At 27.2% G+C, this 16,963-nt stretch overlaps 1 protein-coding gene across 1 annotated transcript; it reads right to left on the bottom strand.

Moving 5' to 3' along the window:
• Positions 1-6,716: 6,716 nt before the first annotated feature.
• LOC118062689 (uncharacterized) lies at positions 6,717-10,778 on the bottom strand. Its single transcript, XM_035076523.1, has 5 exons — positions 10,668-10,778; positions 10,172-10,580; positions 9,879-10,028; positions 8,322-8,848; positions 6,717-7,202 (listed from the first exon to the last, which is right to left on the bottom strand). The coding sequence occupies exons 1-5, from the start codon at positions 10,776-10,778 to the stop codon at positions 6,717-6,719; spliced, it is 1,683 nt and encodes a 560-aa protein (XP_034932414.1).
• Between the last annotated feature and the right edge of the window lie 6,185 nt (positions 10,779-16,963).

Genomic DNA, 16,963 nt, shown 5'->3' with positions numbered 1-16,963 from the left:
ACTTTTAGCGTCAAATACATGCATGGACAAAAGATCTGAAGTTCTTTAAACAGAAACGCTGGAATTTATGCAGTGACAGTGATAGAAAAGCAAGCAATTATGCACAATTATCCTATTTGCAGTCAGTGCATCTAATTTCGACTTGTTTATTTTATTTTATTTTTATCCTTAATCAATTATTCATTTTAACATTATTTCTTTTCTTAATTTCATTCTCTTCACATAATTTTAACATGATAGTTGGGTTTGATTTGCATGCGGTGCTGTATTCATGATATAAAAAAGCTATCATGGCATTAAATTATTGATCATCAATTTTATAAAATTTAATTTAATTTTATCAATTCAAAAAATATATATACAGCACTGACCGAGTTTAACACAAACAAAAAAAAACCTTTTTTTTCTTTTTTTATTGGTTATGAAGCATGGAAAATTATAGTTTATTCCCAAAGTTTTTTTTTTTTGCACTTTTAGTTCCTATATATGCTTTCTAGGTTTCATGTTAGGTTTCGATAGTTATTATAATTTGAAAGGAAAGAGAAGGTTAAAAAAAAGAGTAAATATAAAATATGTGACCATCCATATTTTAACACTAAAAAAAATGGTTATAAAATATTAAATCAAAGTGTTTTATTTTTTAAATATTTTTATCTTTTCTAGCTATATTTAAAAAAAAAAAAATGAGTCGTGAATGCTACATGGTATATGGTCCCAGAATGAGACCGTGCAAAGATTTCTTGGTCCCATAAATATTTCTGATCGGTTAACTTTACCAGTGATTTAGCATTTGCTTGGCTGGCTGCTTTTGAATTTTTTTACTTGCCTATAGCTAATAATTTCTGGAACTGATTTGATTTTTTATCTTGTCTCGTTCGTAGCCTTTGTCAGCGTGTTCACACGGTGGAAAGTTTGAATGCACTTGGAAAAAAAATAAGAGTTAAAGATAAAAAAAAAGAAAAATTTTCCTTAATTTTGAGGAAAGTATTTTTCTTTTTATTTTGGACGAAAAATAGTTTTTAGAAGTTATGAAAAATTTAAAAATATCATCTTATTTACTAATTGTATCCAATTTGGTTCTTAAATTTGTGATTGCTATATATATTTTGTTTAGAATATTTATTTTTCAATTTTATCCATTAGAATTTGATTTTTATATTAATTTTGGTTCTTATTTTTATAATTATTATTTGATTTTAATCTCTTATCATTTTTTTAATTGAAATTTTTTATTTATTAAATTTGGTCATCATTCTTTTAATTGTTACTTATTTTATTTGAAATAATTTATAAAATTATAATTATAATTATTTTAATTTCATCATTTTTTAATTTTTTAATATGTTAAATTTGATTTCTATTATTTTTAATTATTATTTATTTTATTTGAGATAATTTATGAAATTTTTTTTTTTTTCAATTTCATTCTCATTCACCTTTTTAATTTGTAAGATTTGTTTTTTATTATTTTAATAAACTTGAAAAATAAATAAAACATTACTAAGTTATTTTCCAGCCCATTTTCTATGACATAACCAATTACTGAAAAATGTTTTCAAACTTTTATTTTATGATATTACCAAATATCAAAAAATAATTTACTTTTTTAAAATTCACTTTCCAAATAAATTACTTTTCAAATAAAAAACTAATTTTCAGCAAACAAACGGGTCAAAGTTAAAAAGAAAAGTCAACTTGGTTTTGAACCTTATGACTCGATCCATAATCCGGCCTTTAGACCTATAAAGCCCACATTCCGGCCATTTTGTTGCAAGGCCCATTATGCCTAGAAATTATTCCCGTGATGTTAAAAAACGTTGTTCATGTTAAGAAAAATAATCTTTCTAGAGTGGTGATATATATATATATATATATATATATATTTGCGCTACGGAAAGCAAAGATAACAAGGTGCAGGGGTGGATGTGCCAAGACCCAGCAGTGGGATTTTGGATCATCACACAATATGCATTACATATAGTGTGTTTGTATAATTAACATATACATAAATTGTTTATTATTTTTTATATAAAAAAACAATTCAACCAAGAAAATTGGTTAAATTTTGAATGAATATCAAGAATTATTATATATAAAAATATTTTAATTTATAATCATTTAATAAACCTATATTAAATATCATATCAAATAATCATTTAAATCAATGAAACAAAAGGTATAAAATAGTATTATATATTTATATTAATTCAATATCATAGGATTCCATGCACCCATGTAGACAGTTTGATCCGAAGAATGATGTGATATATACCGTAGGTAAAAGCAATTAAACTCGAGATTGATTTTTTGCTCACGTTCCCAGGTAATATACTCTTCTTCTTTCTATTGGTTCTTCTGTAATTATACACACACATATACACTTTTTGCATCGTAGGTATGAAGGAAACAACTGGTCATTACACATTCCATCTTAAACATTTTTAAGTTGAGATGGTTATTTCATATGGTATCAGAGCTTTGATGACCAAACGGTCATGAGTTTAAATCTTACCATCCCTATTTATTTGATAAAAATTAAGCACAAGGTAATATGGGCATGTGCAAGTTTCAAGTCCAAATGGCTTTCACTTGAGGGTGTGTGTTAAAAAATAATATAAATCATATCCTAATACTTCACCTAACAACTTAAATTTTTAGGTTGAGATGGTTTTTTGACACCCTTCAGTTAAAATTCTTCACATCCTATTGAACAAATGTTTTTTTCAATGAAAATAAGTACTCTCTCCTTCATAATGATGCACTCCTGGTTTCCACTAAAATATACATTAGCAATATCTAAATATTTTTTTATGTTCAAGAAAAATTTGACCCAACCTACAGCGTAACTAACACGGGTCAATAATCTAGTACACATGCTAAACTAAAACAATATTTCACTATTCATGTACATACATTCATAAAACACTATTAAGGAGTTTTAAAATTCTTTATTTTCTATTTGTAACTAACAATTTATTCCAAATAATGAATATTTTTTTTAAAATACAACTGAATTTTATTTGACAGAAAATCAAGGACTAATTATTTTAGTTGTAAATCAAGTTCATAAATTTTAGCTTAAATTTTAATTTTTTTGTTTAATATTTATTGCAAAATTGTTGTTGTTGTTGTTGTTGTTGTTCTTCTTCTTATTATTATTATATGAAAATATACTTACTATGATATTAAATATTAATAACTATCTAATTAGGAAATTAATTATTAATGCTAAATACAAATTTAACATCACATATATATATATATATATATATATATATATATTAATTGTTTCAAACCAATTCAAAATTTGCATTATTGTGAAAAAAAATCAGATTTTTGTGAACATTTGTTTGTAGTATATGCTGGATTAATCAATATTTTATTGATTAATTTATTAATCAAATTCATTAATATGGAATACTGTCACTCTAAGATTATATAAATTATATAAATGCAATTATTGATTAATTTATAGTTTTTATGTTTTTTTGTATTTTTTTTCTTTTTTTTTTCTTATCATAAAAAAACACTAGAGATGAAAAGTTAACAAAAAAATTTTTATTGTTAATTCCCTCTTCTAAAGCATAACTTGCTAGCAAGGCAAAGGATTTTTGGAATACAAAAGTGAAAAGGAAAGGATGACTATGCTAGCACTTCTTCCTTTTTTAATGTTTTTTCTAATACTTAGATACTCGCATAAATCATAGTATCTCGCTATTAATATTAATAGTTATTGAACTTAAAAGGTGAATAAAACACGCAAACATTTATGAAATTTTATTTGATAGCAAATCTGAAATCGGCGTTTTAGTTTGAAATTTTTTTCACAAATTTTAGCTAAAATTTGAAATTTGTCTCATTATTGAAAAACATTGTTATTGTTATTATTATTATAATCCAATTTTTTTAATTTTAAAAAAATGAATGGATAAAAAAATAATTTGAGAATTGGGTTAAGACAATATAAATTGAAAGTTTGAGGATTAATAATGATGGAATTATAAATTTGGCAATCAATGTGGTAAATAAAATAAAATAATTAACAAGGTTGGGGACTTAATTAAACTTTGATTTAATTAATTAATGCAATCAAGGGCTTAATTGAAGAAACATCAAAATTTGAGGTTGATTTGGGTCACAATTGCCACGCTGCCAATACCCCCACCCACACGATGAGTCTCCGAGTGAACGTGGGTCGCAGAAGTTTTTGTTCCCATCGTGCAGGTTGCCCGTGATCGTGATTCCTGGGGACAAGTTGAGTGCATTCTCTGGCCTTATAACCAGAGGAGAAAATCACAAGGAACGAACAACACTAGAATACCAGGAGACAAATACAGAGAAAGAACAGGCGACCCAAGAAAGTGAAAGACGAGAAGAAGCAGAGGAGAGAGTTTCTTTTCGGCAAGCAACCTCACGCCTTCATCGCCATCATCCTCGACTTGCAGCGACCAGGTAAGTTCTTCATTTCCCTCTCCTTTACAATTATAATTGCATAGGTACTGTTCTTATGCAGTTTTAATTCACTCTTGCAACTTCAGTAATTATAATCCTGTGGCTGGTGTGCACGCGTGCCTTATCCTTTTATTTTCACCCTCAATGTTCTTAAAAATCTTTTTTGACTCTACACGAAAAAAATAATAAACTCGAAATGAAAAAAATAATATAAACTTTGAATTGTAAAATTATAAAAGTGCAACTAAATTTTTTAAAATAATTATATATTAACAATTTTAGTCATGAAATTAAATTATATTAAAATTTGATAAAATAAGTCAACAATGTTATAATCAATGAGTGATCTAAATAAAATGAGAGAGATAAATAGTATAAATCAATAAATTAATGACATGAAAAAAAAAAATTCAGAACAAAACTTCTCAATACATGAATGATAAGAAGTATACATGAATCTGGTGATAACTTGGTTGTTTCCATCTCAATAAGTCCTAATGCCCCTTTTGGGTTGCAAGCTAATGAATTTAAAGTAGTAATTAACTAATATAAATTCAATAATAAAATAAACCCCTAAACAATGTCTAATGTACTAGAAAAAAAAATTCAAATTGAAAATAATTATTCAAAAATAAATAAAATAAAATAATAAAAAAGTCTTCATGTTAAAATTCCTCTATGTATTTGCGAATCTCCAATTTTCGCATATATATTGGCAAATTTGAGTCCTGATTTCAAACATGTTGTTCTCTTTCATGTTGATGAATTACTGGGCGTACGATATATGGATGGAAAGCTTTAAATGTCTAGTTTCTAACCCAACTTTAATTGTAGCAAAGTTCTACTGGTAGCTTTAGATATGTCTCAAACAGTACATAAAGGTCTAGCTTGACATATTTGACAAGATTCATCTGCTAACTTTGACCCTATAAAATATTATGTTCTCAAACTCCATTTGACTTGAAAATTCACCAAAATATATATTCATGTATCTAATATTTCTCTGTAAAATTCTAACTCTATCCAATATACAATATGAAAGATATGTTCAATCTCGCAAAATTGATCAGTAGATTTTTTAAGACCAAATTTGAACCTGACTTGGTTCAAATCACAAATATAGCAAACTCATAAAATCAGACTGCGTTTACCGAGACTGTAATGTAACTCTATAGCTTACGGTATAAGCTAGTGCTTGGGATTGTAATATAAACAAGAAACTAAATTGTAATGTACTAAAAGAGAATTCATTTTCATCTTCGTACAAGTAAATAAAAATAAAAAAACAACCATTTTATTAGGTTAAATATTTACACTTGCATTTGTTTTTATTTTTTTACAACAAAAAAAACCCAACTGTTTCAGCCTTTAATTAGCATGAACAAATATTCTTTATGTGATTTATTAATTCAAATATTTTTTTATTCATTTTTAAAAAGTAAAAATATCATCTTTTTCAATTTCCAATTTAAAATTTTCATGCTATCAAAACACATGTCCACATATTCACAGCTTCTTGTTTTTTTTTTTTTTTTTTTTAATTACATTACAATTTAGTTTGGAATGTTACCCGTATTAATTAACTAGATGGTATCTAATGTCTCGTCTCTTTGTATCTCAAGAGCAGTCTGGTTTGTCCAGTCGGATTTGTTATCCGATGGAGATTATTCCAACCATTCATGCACTTCATGGAACAAGCTAGCTGGCTGGCACAGCAGCCATAGAAGAATGAAACTTGGCATATCCCAACTTTTCAGAGTGGTTTTCTTACAATCTTTTGAGTTTGTGGTTAAAGTATTTTTTAAAATATTTTTTTATTTAAAACTATATTAACATAATTTATTTATTTTTATTTTTAAGAAGTTATTTTTAATATTAGCATGTTAAAACAATTTAAAATTATAAAAAAAATCCAATAATACTTTTTAAATACAAAAACAAATGCTTTACGTTTACAATCTTGATTAATAAACAAACCATCAAAGCAAATTGTGCTTGGAAAATTGTCTCAACTAGTAGTTGTGTCCCTAAATTTTAGTCACTAATGAAAAAAGGAAAATAAATAAATAAATAATATCAGAGTTTTTGACTACTTGTTATGTGATGTGCATCGATTACAAAATAAAATATAAAAAATTGACAATTTGGGAACTAAACATATGATTTCTGAACATATGACATCACAAATTTTTTTCAAAAACAATAAGAATTTAAAAATATACATCATAGTTTTATTTGATAGAAAATTTGCATTGATTGTTTCACTAGTATATCAAATCATTTTTATTCTTGCAAATAAACCTAAACACTAAATACAAAAGGAAGAAGAAGTTCAGACCAATGAGACAAGTGCTAATGGCAAGCCCCAAGGAAGGATCTAGAACCGTGTATGTGCCCGTGACGAATGCGATAATCATTGTACCCATGCCAATCATGGTCAACAACATGGCATACGCAAATAATGTCAAAGTGGTATACTCATCTATCTCATTTTTCTTGTCCATTCTAAAAACATTAATCGGCGAAATCCAAAAGTGGATAAAGACGACAAAAATGGAGAGCACCATTGATATTGCATCTGAGATGACAAATACTATAAAAGCAGCTTTTTTAACTAGCATTGCAGTGCCTCGGTCGCTCTTATAACCGCCAGGTAGGGTGAATGCTGCTGCAAATGTTACCGTTGCTATCAACGCCGCAACAACTAGATGAGACTTTTTTGCTTTACTCAAAGCTTCCTCTTTCTCTTTCTTTTTGTTTTCCTCATCATTGTTTATCTTTTTCAAAACAAAGGGACCGCGACCAATCGGTCCACTGCCAACATCTTCAAGGAATTCTAGGATCTCTTTCTGCAAAAATATATATTTTGAGTAAAATATGTTAAGCTGTTAAAGAGGTTTTAAAAGTAATTTTTTATTACTTTCTAGAATATTTTTTTAAGTGAAATTTTTTTAAAAAAATTTTTATTTTATTAATTAAAATATAAATAGTAAGATTTGAATTTATAATTGTTTGATCAATAAGATTGTAATACTATTTTTTAAAAACTAACTCAATCTAAAAATTTAAACAAATAATTCATCATATTTAGCTATTTAACATATATCATGTATCAACTTTTGAGCCTTTGTTTCCACAACTAGTTTGTTTGCAATCAAATCCTTTTTGTTACTGTATATATTAGCAGGTAACAAAAACTAATTTGGTTGAAATTAAATTGCATGCTTTACATTAGCCCAATTATCCTAAAAAAGAAAACTAAGATGTGGACTTAATTTTATATACCATTAATTCTACATCATTTCATTCTAAAATTAATTTCCTAGGAGGACTTAATTGCTTGTAAGATTATGCTAAGCTGCTAAAGAGGTTTTAAAAATAATTAATTTTCTAGGAGGAGTAATCCAATATATTATTGTTTATTGTTACTCTCCTTAATTGCTTTTAAGATTATATTAAGTTTCTATTAGATTTTTTAAAATTTTAATTAATTGTATTTTTTTTCATTCATTTGTACTACTTTTTTTTTATTATTGAATAATATATGTTTTATAAAACAATTACATGCGATTTTTTATGCATAATCTGTTATTGTAGATGAAAAACTTAACAAAATCAATAAAATGACTTCATTTCAAATAAAAAAAGATTATTAAGTTATTCAGATTACTTTATTTTTATATTTAGTACTGTGATATAATAGAGTGAAACTGAACAAAAGTTATGTGGACCCATTTGGTGGACATGATTAAGATGCGAAGCAAAGAGAATCTTAGATGCAAAGTAAAACCAGTTTGCTGTGATTTAATTGATTCATTAATGTATATATATTGTGAATCACAATAGTTAATTCTTAGAGGATTGATTACCTGCATCTCTCCCAAATTTCTGAAATTAATGTCGTCGACGCTTAGCTTTCGCTTATTAAGACCACATGACTCCCCTTCATATAAAACACGTCCCCATTGCTTCTTCTCGTTCGCTAAAGCAGCAATTAGATGGAAGGGCGTGTTTCCATTGTCATCCTTCTTCGTTCCAAGTCTTGCAAGTTCTGGAATCTCCAGACATTCCTCGAATACATAGCTTATTTTACTTGCCACAGCATAGTGAAGGGCATTCCAACCTCTGTTATCAACTAGCTCACAACAAGCTGGACATCCAGAAACAATCTCTTTCATTGCGTTTACATGTCCTCGAATGGCAGCAATGTGAAGAGCTGTTCTCTTCTTCTCTGTTTCAGCAATGTAGGCCGCGGACGCATCATATTCTAGTAATACTTTCACTGTAGGAATAGACCACCGTAAATAAAAGGCAGCGCAGTGAAGTGGTGACCAGCCGTTCTCATCGGTTGTTTTCGTCAACGTTTTTTCTTTCTCTAACAATTTTCTTGCTGTCACTGAAACCATCAAAACAAGGAATAAAAGTTATCCTTCATGAACAACAGAGATTTCACTTATGCCCCGTTTAATAATTTCTTTTAGAAAACTGGTTTCATGAAAAATAATTTTCTAAAAAATAAATTATTTTTCAATGTTCGGCATCAGCATGAAAAATAAATTGGAAAATACTTTTTAATATTTATCTATGTCATGAAAAATAAATTGAAAAACAAATTATTAATATTTTTTTTCAAGTTTATTAAAAATAATGAGAACAAAATCTTACAAATTAATTAAAAAGTTGAATAAGAATAAAATTGAAAAAAAAAATCTAATTTCATAAATGATCTCAAATAAAATAAATAACAATCAAGATAATGAAGATCAAATTTAACTGATAAAAAAGGTTCAAAAATAATCAAATTAAAAAAAATTATAATTTCATAAATTATTTCAAATAAAATAAATAGCGATAAAAAAAATAAGGACCAAATTTGATAGTTAAAAAAATTCAATTAATGATAAGAAAAAAACAAATAATAATCATAAAAATAAGGACCAAAGTTGATATAAAAATCAAATTCTAAAAGATGAAATTTTTTTAAAAAATTCAAAACAAAGTATATATTAATCAAAAGTTTGAGGATCAAATTTGTTATAATCAGTAAATAACATGACATTTCTAAATTTTTTCATAACTTCTAGAAAGTGTTTTTCGCCCAAAAAAAAAATTACTTTCAAACCAAGTCAAAAAAAATTTAAATTGAAAAGTGTTTTTCTTTAATCAATTTTTTTAATTATATACAAATACAAAAATTTTAAAAATTATTTTTAAATAATCACTTTTCACAAAACAAACGTAATTATTCCATGTGAATTACTATATATGCAATACTTAAACTCACAAAGTTTTTTTATTTTAAAAAAGCTAATTATGAAGCAAACTAGTACGGATATATAAAATCAAATATACGTGGCTTATAAATTATAGTTTACACTATTATATATAAAATATTGAATTCTCCAGACTTGAGCACAAAATCCTACCTGTCTCTCCCCGCCTGATTGCCTCATGTAGAGCAGTTCTACCATTAGGGCCGCCATAGTCCACTGACATGCAATTAGTTAGGATTTCATCGATCACCTTTTCTCGTTCTTGACCCCAACCGGAAGCAGCTGCAATATAAAGTGGAGTTTCTTCGGTATTTAAAGGAAGAAAAAGCGTTAAGAACCACAAATTACATTTATTTTGTAGCTTAGAGAAACTAACAACAAAATAAATGTAGTTTGTAGCTTAGAGAAAAAAATTTAATTCTCCAGACTTAAGCGCAAAATCCTACCATAATCTCCCACCCTGCTTGCCGCATGTAGAGCAGTTCTACCATTAGGGCCGCCATAGTCCACTGAAATGCAATTAGTTAGGATTTCATCGATCACCTTTTGTTGACCCCACCAGTAAGAAGCAGCTGCAATATAAAGTGGAGTTTCTCCATCAACATTGGCGGAATATGAAAACTCAGGGTCCTCTTTTGTCAATATTTCCACCACATGGCTCCGCTTATTTCGAGCTGCCACGTGCAACGCTGTATCTTGCTCTTCATTGGTCATCCTCAACATCTTTTTTGCTTCTGTTACTCCGCTCTCTCGATCAGTAGGTCGAGCTTTTGCGCGGTCAATGAGGACTCTTACCACATTGGAATGGCCATATCTTGCTGCCAAATGGAGTGGGGTTTCACCTTTCTTATTGGCCTGCTATAACAGAGGTGGACACTTTTCAAGAATTATAACAACAAAATCAGTGGATTCCGGTTCACTGCTTTGGTTTCCTAAGTAGACATGAAGAATGGTGTTCTCGTCTGGAGTCAATAACTGATCAAGGGAGGTTTGATAATTCTCAAAGGGATCGATATCGCCTGCTTCCGCAGCTTTGAACAAGACAGCATCCATATAGGGCGTCATATTATTTTGTAGCTTAGAGAAACTCACGAAATGAAAGGTAAACAAATGAAGGGTAGGTGAAATTAACCACTGTGGCTCAAAGGCAAGAGGTTCCACTCCTCAACTGATCACAAGCTGCTGATTTCTTCGGTATTTAAAGGAAGAAAAAGCGTTAAGAACCACAAATTACATTTATTTTGATATTTTATATTTTGTCCAATATCTTTGATTCTGAAACACAGAATAAAAGGAAAGGATTATCATGCTGACACTCTTCTTTTTTTATCTGATACTTAGACACTTGTATATATTAAAGTATCTCGCTACATCGAACTTAAAAAGTGAATTAAAAACACACACATGCGCAAGCACATAAACTAAATCAGCATTTCACTGTAAATATTGGATATACATTCATAAAAACATTATTTAGCAAATGAAACTAAAACATTTTATCACAATTTAAAAAAAAAAATATGAGTATTTTTTCCTTCTTTCATAAGCAGAGAATATTGATACTTTAAATATATATATATATATATATATATATATATAATATATATATATATATATATATATATCACAGTATCTCGCTACACCAATATTTTAATTTGGGACATTCAAAAATTAATCGAAGACATTACCTATAATTTAAAATATTAGGGGAAAGTACAATGACAATAATACTTTCCTCACATTTTCCCCGCATGTTTTTGTGTGGCTCTAAAAAATAGGTTTTTTTTTTTTTCAATCAATAATTTGTTTTTTAATTTTATCATTTTAATATTAGATTTTTTTTATTGGGTTATCTCACTCACAATATACGAATCGCGAGTTTGGCAAATTAACCTAGTTGGCTGGGATTTTATTCTTCATTATTTAACTTTTTTTTTTAATTTTATCATTTAATATTAATTTAATTAAGAATTAGACTTTATAATTTATTTATTTGCTTTCTATTAGGTTAATCCAGTCTCATAACCCAAGAATAGTTCTTAATAGATTAATCTCGAGTTGACTCGGTTGTTTTTTGTGTTTTTTTTAATTGAAGTTCTTTTCAATTTTATCATTAAATATTAGGTCGGTTAGAAATTGATCTTTCATAATCTATTTTGATTTCTTTTCTATTAGGATATCTTGGTCTCATGATCAAGGTCGCAAGTTTTGGTATTTTAACCCTGGTTAAATCAAGTTGTTATTTTTTTTTATTTTCTTTCAAGAAGTCATCTTGGTCTCGTGTCCTTCAACATTATATTTGTTTTTTATTGGGTTGTCCATGTTTCATGACCTAAATTGCGTATTTGACAAATTAATCTAGTTGACTCAATTTTTTATAACTGACTTTTTTTCTCAATTTCATTATTTAATATTGTGTTTGATTGAGAATTAAGCTTTATTATTTATTTTAGTTTGATTTTTATAAGATTATTTCAGCTTGATGACCTAGAAATAGTGCTTAACAGGTTAACATATATTGGCTTAGCTTATTTTTTAATTAATTAAGATTTTTACAATTTTATCATTTAGCATTGGATCCGATAGGATCGATTGAGAATTAAGCTTCATAATTTATTTTTATTGGGTTATATCAATCTCATGACTAGATTCGTAGATTTAGCAAGTTAATTTGAGTTACATCAAGTTTTTCTTTTAAGTTAACTAGATTCGTAGATTTAGCAAGTTAATCTGAGTTACATGAAGTTTTTTTTTTTAAGTTATCTCAATTTTTTTTTATTTGAGTCATGGATTTGACTAATTAACTTGGATCAAAATATTTTATTTTTTTTTAACAAGCAAATTCTATCCTCCCGTACAGTTCAATGGCAAGCTGCGGTTGTGTTTTTTGGGCATGGGATTTGCTTACATTTTTATCCTCCATGGAGACTGCAGGATGTCACTGTCATAAAATGCCAAATTTGCATTTTTGTGAAAGCAATCAGATTTTTGGGAACATTTGTTTGTAGTATGTGCTGGATTAATCAATATTTTATTGATTGATTTATTAATCAGATATTTTAATCTGGAATACTTTCAAGCTAAGTTTATATAAATTATATAAATGTAATTGTTGATTAATTTATAATGTTTAAGTATTTTTTCTTGTTTGGCTTATCATAAAAGACAATAGAGATGAAATGCTTTCTATCATAATAGGGTATTACCTGCCTTTTTCAATGTTGTCTATACTCTTTAACTTGACAAATGTTCAAATGTGAATAAATCACTCGTCAACATAACTTCCTAGCAAGGCAAGTTGTTTTTTAGGACAATAAAAAGTTTTCAAAAAACCTTTATTGTTAATTCCCTAAGCATAACTTCCTAGCAAGCAAAGGATTTTGAAACACAAAAGAAAAGGGAAAGGAAGACCATGCTGCCATTTTTTTCATCTTTTTTTTTTTAATATTTAGACACTTATATATATATATATATATATATCAAAGTATCTCCTTAAATCAATATTTATCAAACTTAAAAAGTGAATTAAAAAACACTTATATATGCAAGCATAAGCACGCATCTATATACATAAACTAAATCAACATTTTACTTATTAGGGATTAAATTTTTTATTTTTTTTTATTTTTTTTCTATATTGTTATCTCAGTTTTATAACTTGAGTTGTAAGTTTGATAAGTTAACTTGATTTTGTTTTTAATTTCATCCTTTAACTTTGAGTTGATTGAAAATTAACTTTTATAATTTATTTTAATTTATTTTTCATGGGGTTATCATAGTCTCATAACTCAAGTCACATATTTGATATTTTAACCTAAGTTGATCTAAGTCAATCTAATATGTTATTATCTTAATATTAAAAAAAATATCATCTTAAATTATTTTTAGTCAAATTATGTTTTTATTGGTCGTCTGGGTTACTTTTGGACCCTCAAAATCAATCATGTGATATTGAATCAACACTAAGACGGTTTAAATTTCTTTTCCACTAAAATATACATTAGCAATATCTAAATATTTTTTTATGTTCAAGAAAAATTTGACACAACCTACAATGTAGCTAGCGCCGGTCAATAATCTAGTACACACACTAAACTAAAACAATATCTCACTATACATGTACATACATTCATAAAACACTATTAAGAGAATCAAACTAAAAAATTCATATCAAATTGTTTTAAAATTCTTTATTTTCTATTTGTAACTAACAATTTATTCCAAATAATGAATGTTTTTTTTTTTTTAAAATACAACTGAATTTTATTTGATAGCAAATCAAGGACTGATTATTTTAGTTGTAAATCAAGTTCATAAATTTTAGCTTAAATTTTAATTTTATGTTTAATTATTGCAAAATTATTATTATTATTATTATTATTATTATTATTATTATTATTATATGAAAATATACTTACTATGATATTAATTATTAATAACTATCTAATTAGGAAAATTAATTATTCATACTAAATACAAATTTAATATCATTATATATATTGTTTCAAAAAAATTCCAAATTTGTGTTATTGTGAAAAAATCAGATTTTTGTGAACATTTGTTTGTAGTATATGATGGATTAATCAATATTTTATTGATTAATTTATTAATCAAATTCATTAATATGGAATACTGTCAATATAAGATTATATAAATTATATAAATGCAATTATTGATTAATTTATAATTTTTATGTTTTTTGTATTTTTTTTTCTTTGTTTTCTTATCATAAAAAACACTAGAGATGAAAAGTTTAAAAAAACATTTTATTGTTAAGTCCCTCTTCTGAAGCATAACTTGCTAGCAAGGCAAAAGATTTTGGAATACAAAAGTGAAAAGGAAAGGATGACTATGCTAACACTTCTTCCTTTTTTAAAGTTCTTTATAATATTTAGACACTCGTGTACATCAATGTATCTCGCTACATTAATAGTTATTGAACTTAAAAAGTGAATAAAAAACATACATTTATGAAATTTTATTTGATAGCAAATCTAGAATTAATTGTTTTAGTTTGAAATCTTTTTCACAAATTTTAGCTAAAATTTAAAAATTTTGTCTCATGATTGAAAAACATCCTCATCATCATCATCATCATCATCATCATCATCATTATTATAACCCAATTTTTTTTATTTTTTTAAAAAAATAAAAAGATAAAAAATAAAAAAAATGAATGGATAAAAAAATAATTTGAGAATTGGGCTAAGACAACATAAATTGAAAGTTTGAGGATTAATAATGATGGAATTATAAATTTGGCAGTCAATGTGGTAAAACATTAGAAGAATTAATAAGTTTGGGGACTTAATTAAACTTTGATTTAAAGTTTAAGGATCAAAGTGCAAGCAATTAAAGTTCAAGGATCAAAGTGAATAGGCAATAGCACTATGGGGGTTAATTGATTTTTTCAAGGGTAATTTTGATTGAATTAAAAGTTAAAAAGTTAATTGAGGAGTGAATTGATTAAATTGGAAACCAAGTATTGTTTTGTAAATGCCTTTGAAATTTAGGGATTCAATTGCAATTTGATATAAGGGTAACATTAAGAAAAAAGAAAAAAGATTTTTCTTGATTAGAGTCATAGTTGTTAAGTGTCAGAAATTTTTAAAGGTCAAATTAAAAATAGTTATTTCGAGTGTAACGGTGTCATCTTCAACATTGTTTATCATCTCTTCATCCTCCTGAAAACCGGATTCACAGGAAACACAACCAAAAAAATCAACGCTGCCAATATCCCCACCCACACGATGAATCTCCTGTTCAACTCTGAGAACCATTGTAACGCAAACATAAGAAATGAATTAGCTAATGTGTTCATAAGAAACAGATATAAAACTTTGGTACAAGGACCACATGCAATCGACTTTATTCCTGCGTTTAACAGTAAAAACATCATAAAACCCGCAGAAACCTATGACAAATAATATCGATTTATGGCAAACTTCTTATAGTTGTAGTATATCATATCTAGGCTTTGAAGAGGTAACTAGCTTCTTATCAGCAAAAGATATATAAACACAATCAGCAAACAAGCCACTTCAAGATTTTACGATTTAGGAAATCAAAACAACCACATGATTTCTGACGATATGACGTCACAAATTTTTTTCAAAAAACAATAAGAATTTTTTTAAAAAGCATATCTGAATTTTATTTGATAGAAAATTTATAATTGATTGTTTTCCTAGAATAACTTATCTTATAAATCCTTGTGTAAAGGAACTAAACATTAATAGCGTGATTGAGATTATAGTAGCGATTTAAAATATTTTTTTATTTAAAAATATATTAAAATATTTTTTTTATTTTTTAAAATTATTTTTTATATTAATACATCAAAAACGATCTGAAAATATAATTTTTTTATTTTAAATAAAAAATATATATTTTTAAAAATTTTATAAATATAATTTATACATAAGGTAAGGCAGAAGAAGCTCAAACCAATGAGTCATACGGTGATAGCAAGCCCCAAGGAAGGTAATTGATATCCTATCATGGTAAACAACGTGGCAACCCCAAATAATATCCTAGTGGTTTCCTTGTCTATCTTTTCATCCTTGACCATTTCCGAACCTTGAACCAGCGAAATCAAAAGGTGAATGAAGACAACAAAAATTGAGAGCACCATTGACATTTCATCTGATATGACAAATACGATAAAAGTAGTTTTTTTAGCTAGAATTGCAGTGCTCTGATATGACAAATCATCCCCTTTCTCTTTATTTTTCTCATCATTCCCTCTTCTCAAAACCTTGCGCCGGCGGCTAGGCAGTCCACTACCAACGTTTTCAAGGGATTCTAGGATCTCTTCCTGCAAAAAGCTTAGGGTAAAATATCGTAGATATCCATCATTTTTAGCTATTTAATAAATATCATATATCAACTTCCGGGCCTTTAATTTTCAGATAACCCAATATATTATTGTTTATTGTTACTCTCCTTAATTGCTTGTAAAATTATGTTAAGTTTCTATTTGATTTTTCAACTTTAATTTTCAGATTTTTTAAATTTTAATTAATTGTTTTGTTTTCATTCATTTGTACTACTTTTCGTTTTTAGATGGAAGGGCGTGTTTCCTTTGTCATTCTTCTTCGTTTTAAGTCTGTCAAGTTATGGAATCTCCCATAGTTATTGCCGCATGTAGAGCAGTTCTACCATTAGGGCCGCCATAGTCCACTGAAACGCATTTTTCCTATGATTTCATTGACTACCTTTCCGATATAAAGTGGAGT

Source organism: Populus alba, chromosome 19 (genome assembly GCF_005239225.2).
Source record: "Populus alba chromosome 19, ASM523922v2, whole genome shotgun sequence".
NCBI lineage: Eukaryota > Viridiplantae > Streptophyta > Magnoliopsida > Malpighiales > Salicaceae > Populus > Populus alba.
This window is presented reverse-complemented; position numbering and strand designations above follow the sequence as displayed.

What these genes read in the sequence shown, in the direction of transcription:
- LOC118062689 (XM_035076523.1), bottom strand. Translation starts at nt 10,778, where the DNA reads ATGGATGCTGTCTTGTTCAAAGCTGCGGAAGCAGGCGATATCGATCCC. An exon ending in AAGCAGGGTGGGAGATTATG is followed by an intron (nt 10,029 to 10,171) that starts GTAGGATTTTGC and finishes TAAATACCGAAG; the next exon opens with AAACTCCACTTTATATTGCA. An exon ending in AATCAGGCGGGGAGAGACAG is followed by an intron (nt 8,849 to 9,878) that starts GTAGGATTTTGT and finishes TGATGGTTTCAG; the next exon opens with TGACAGCAAGAAAATTGTTA.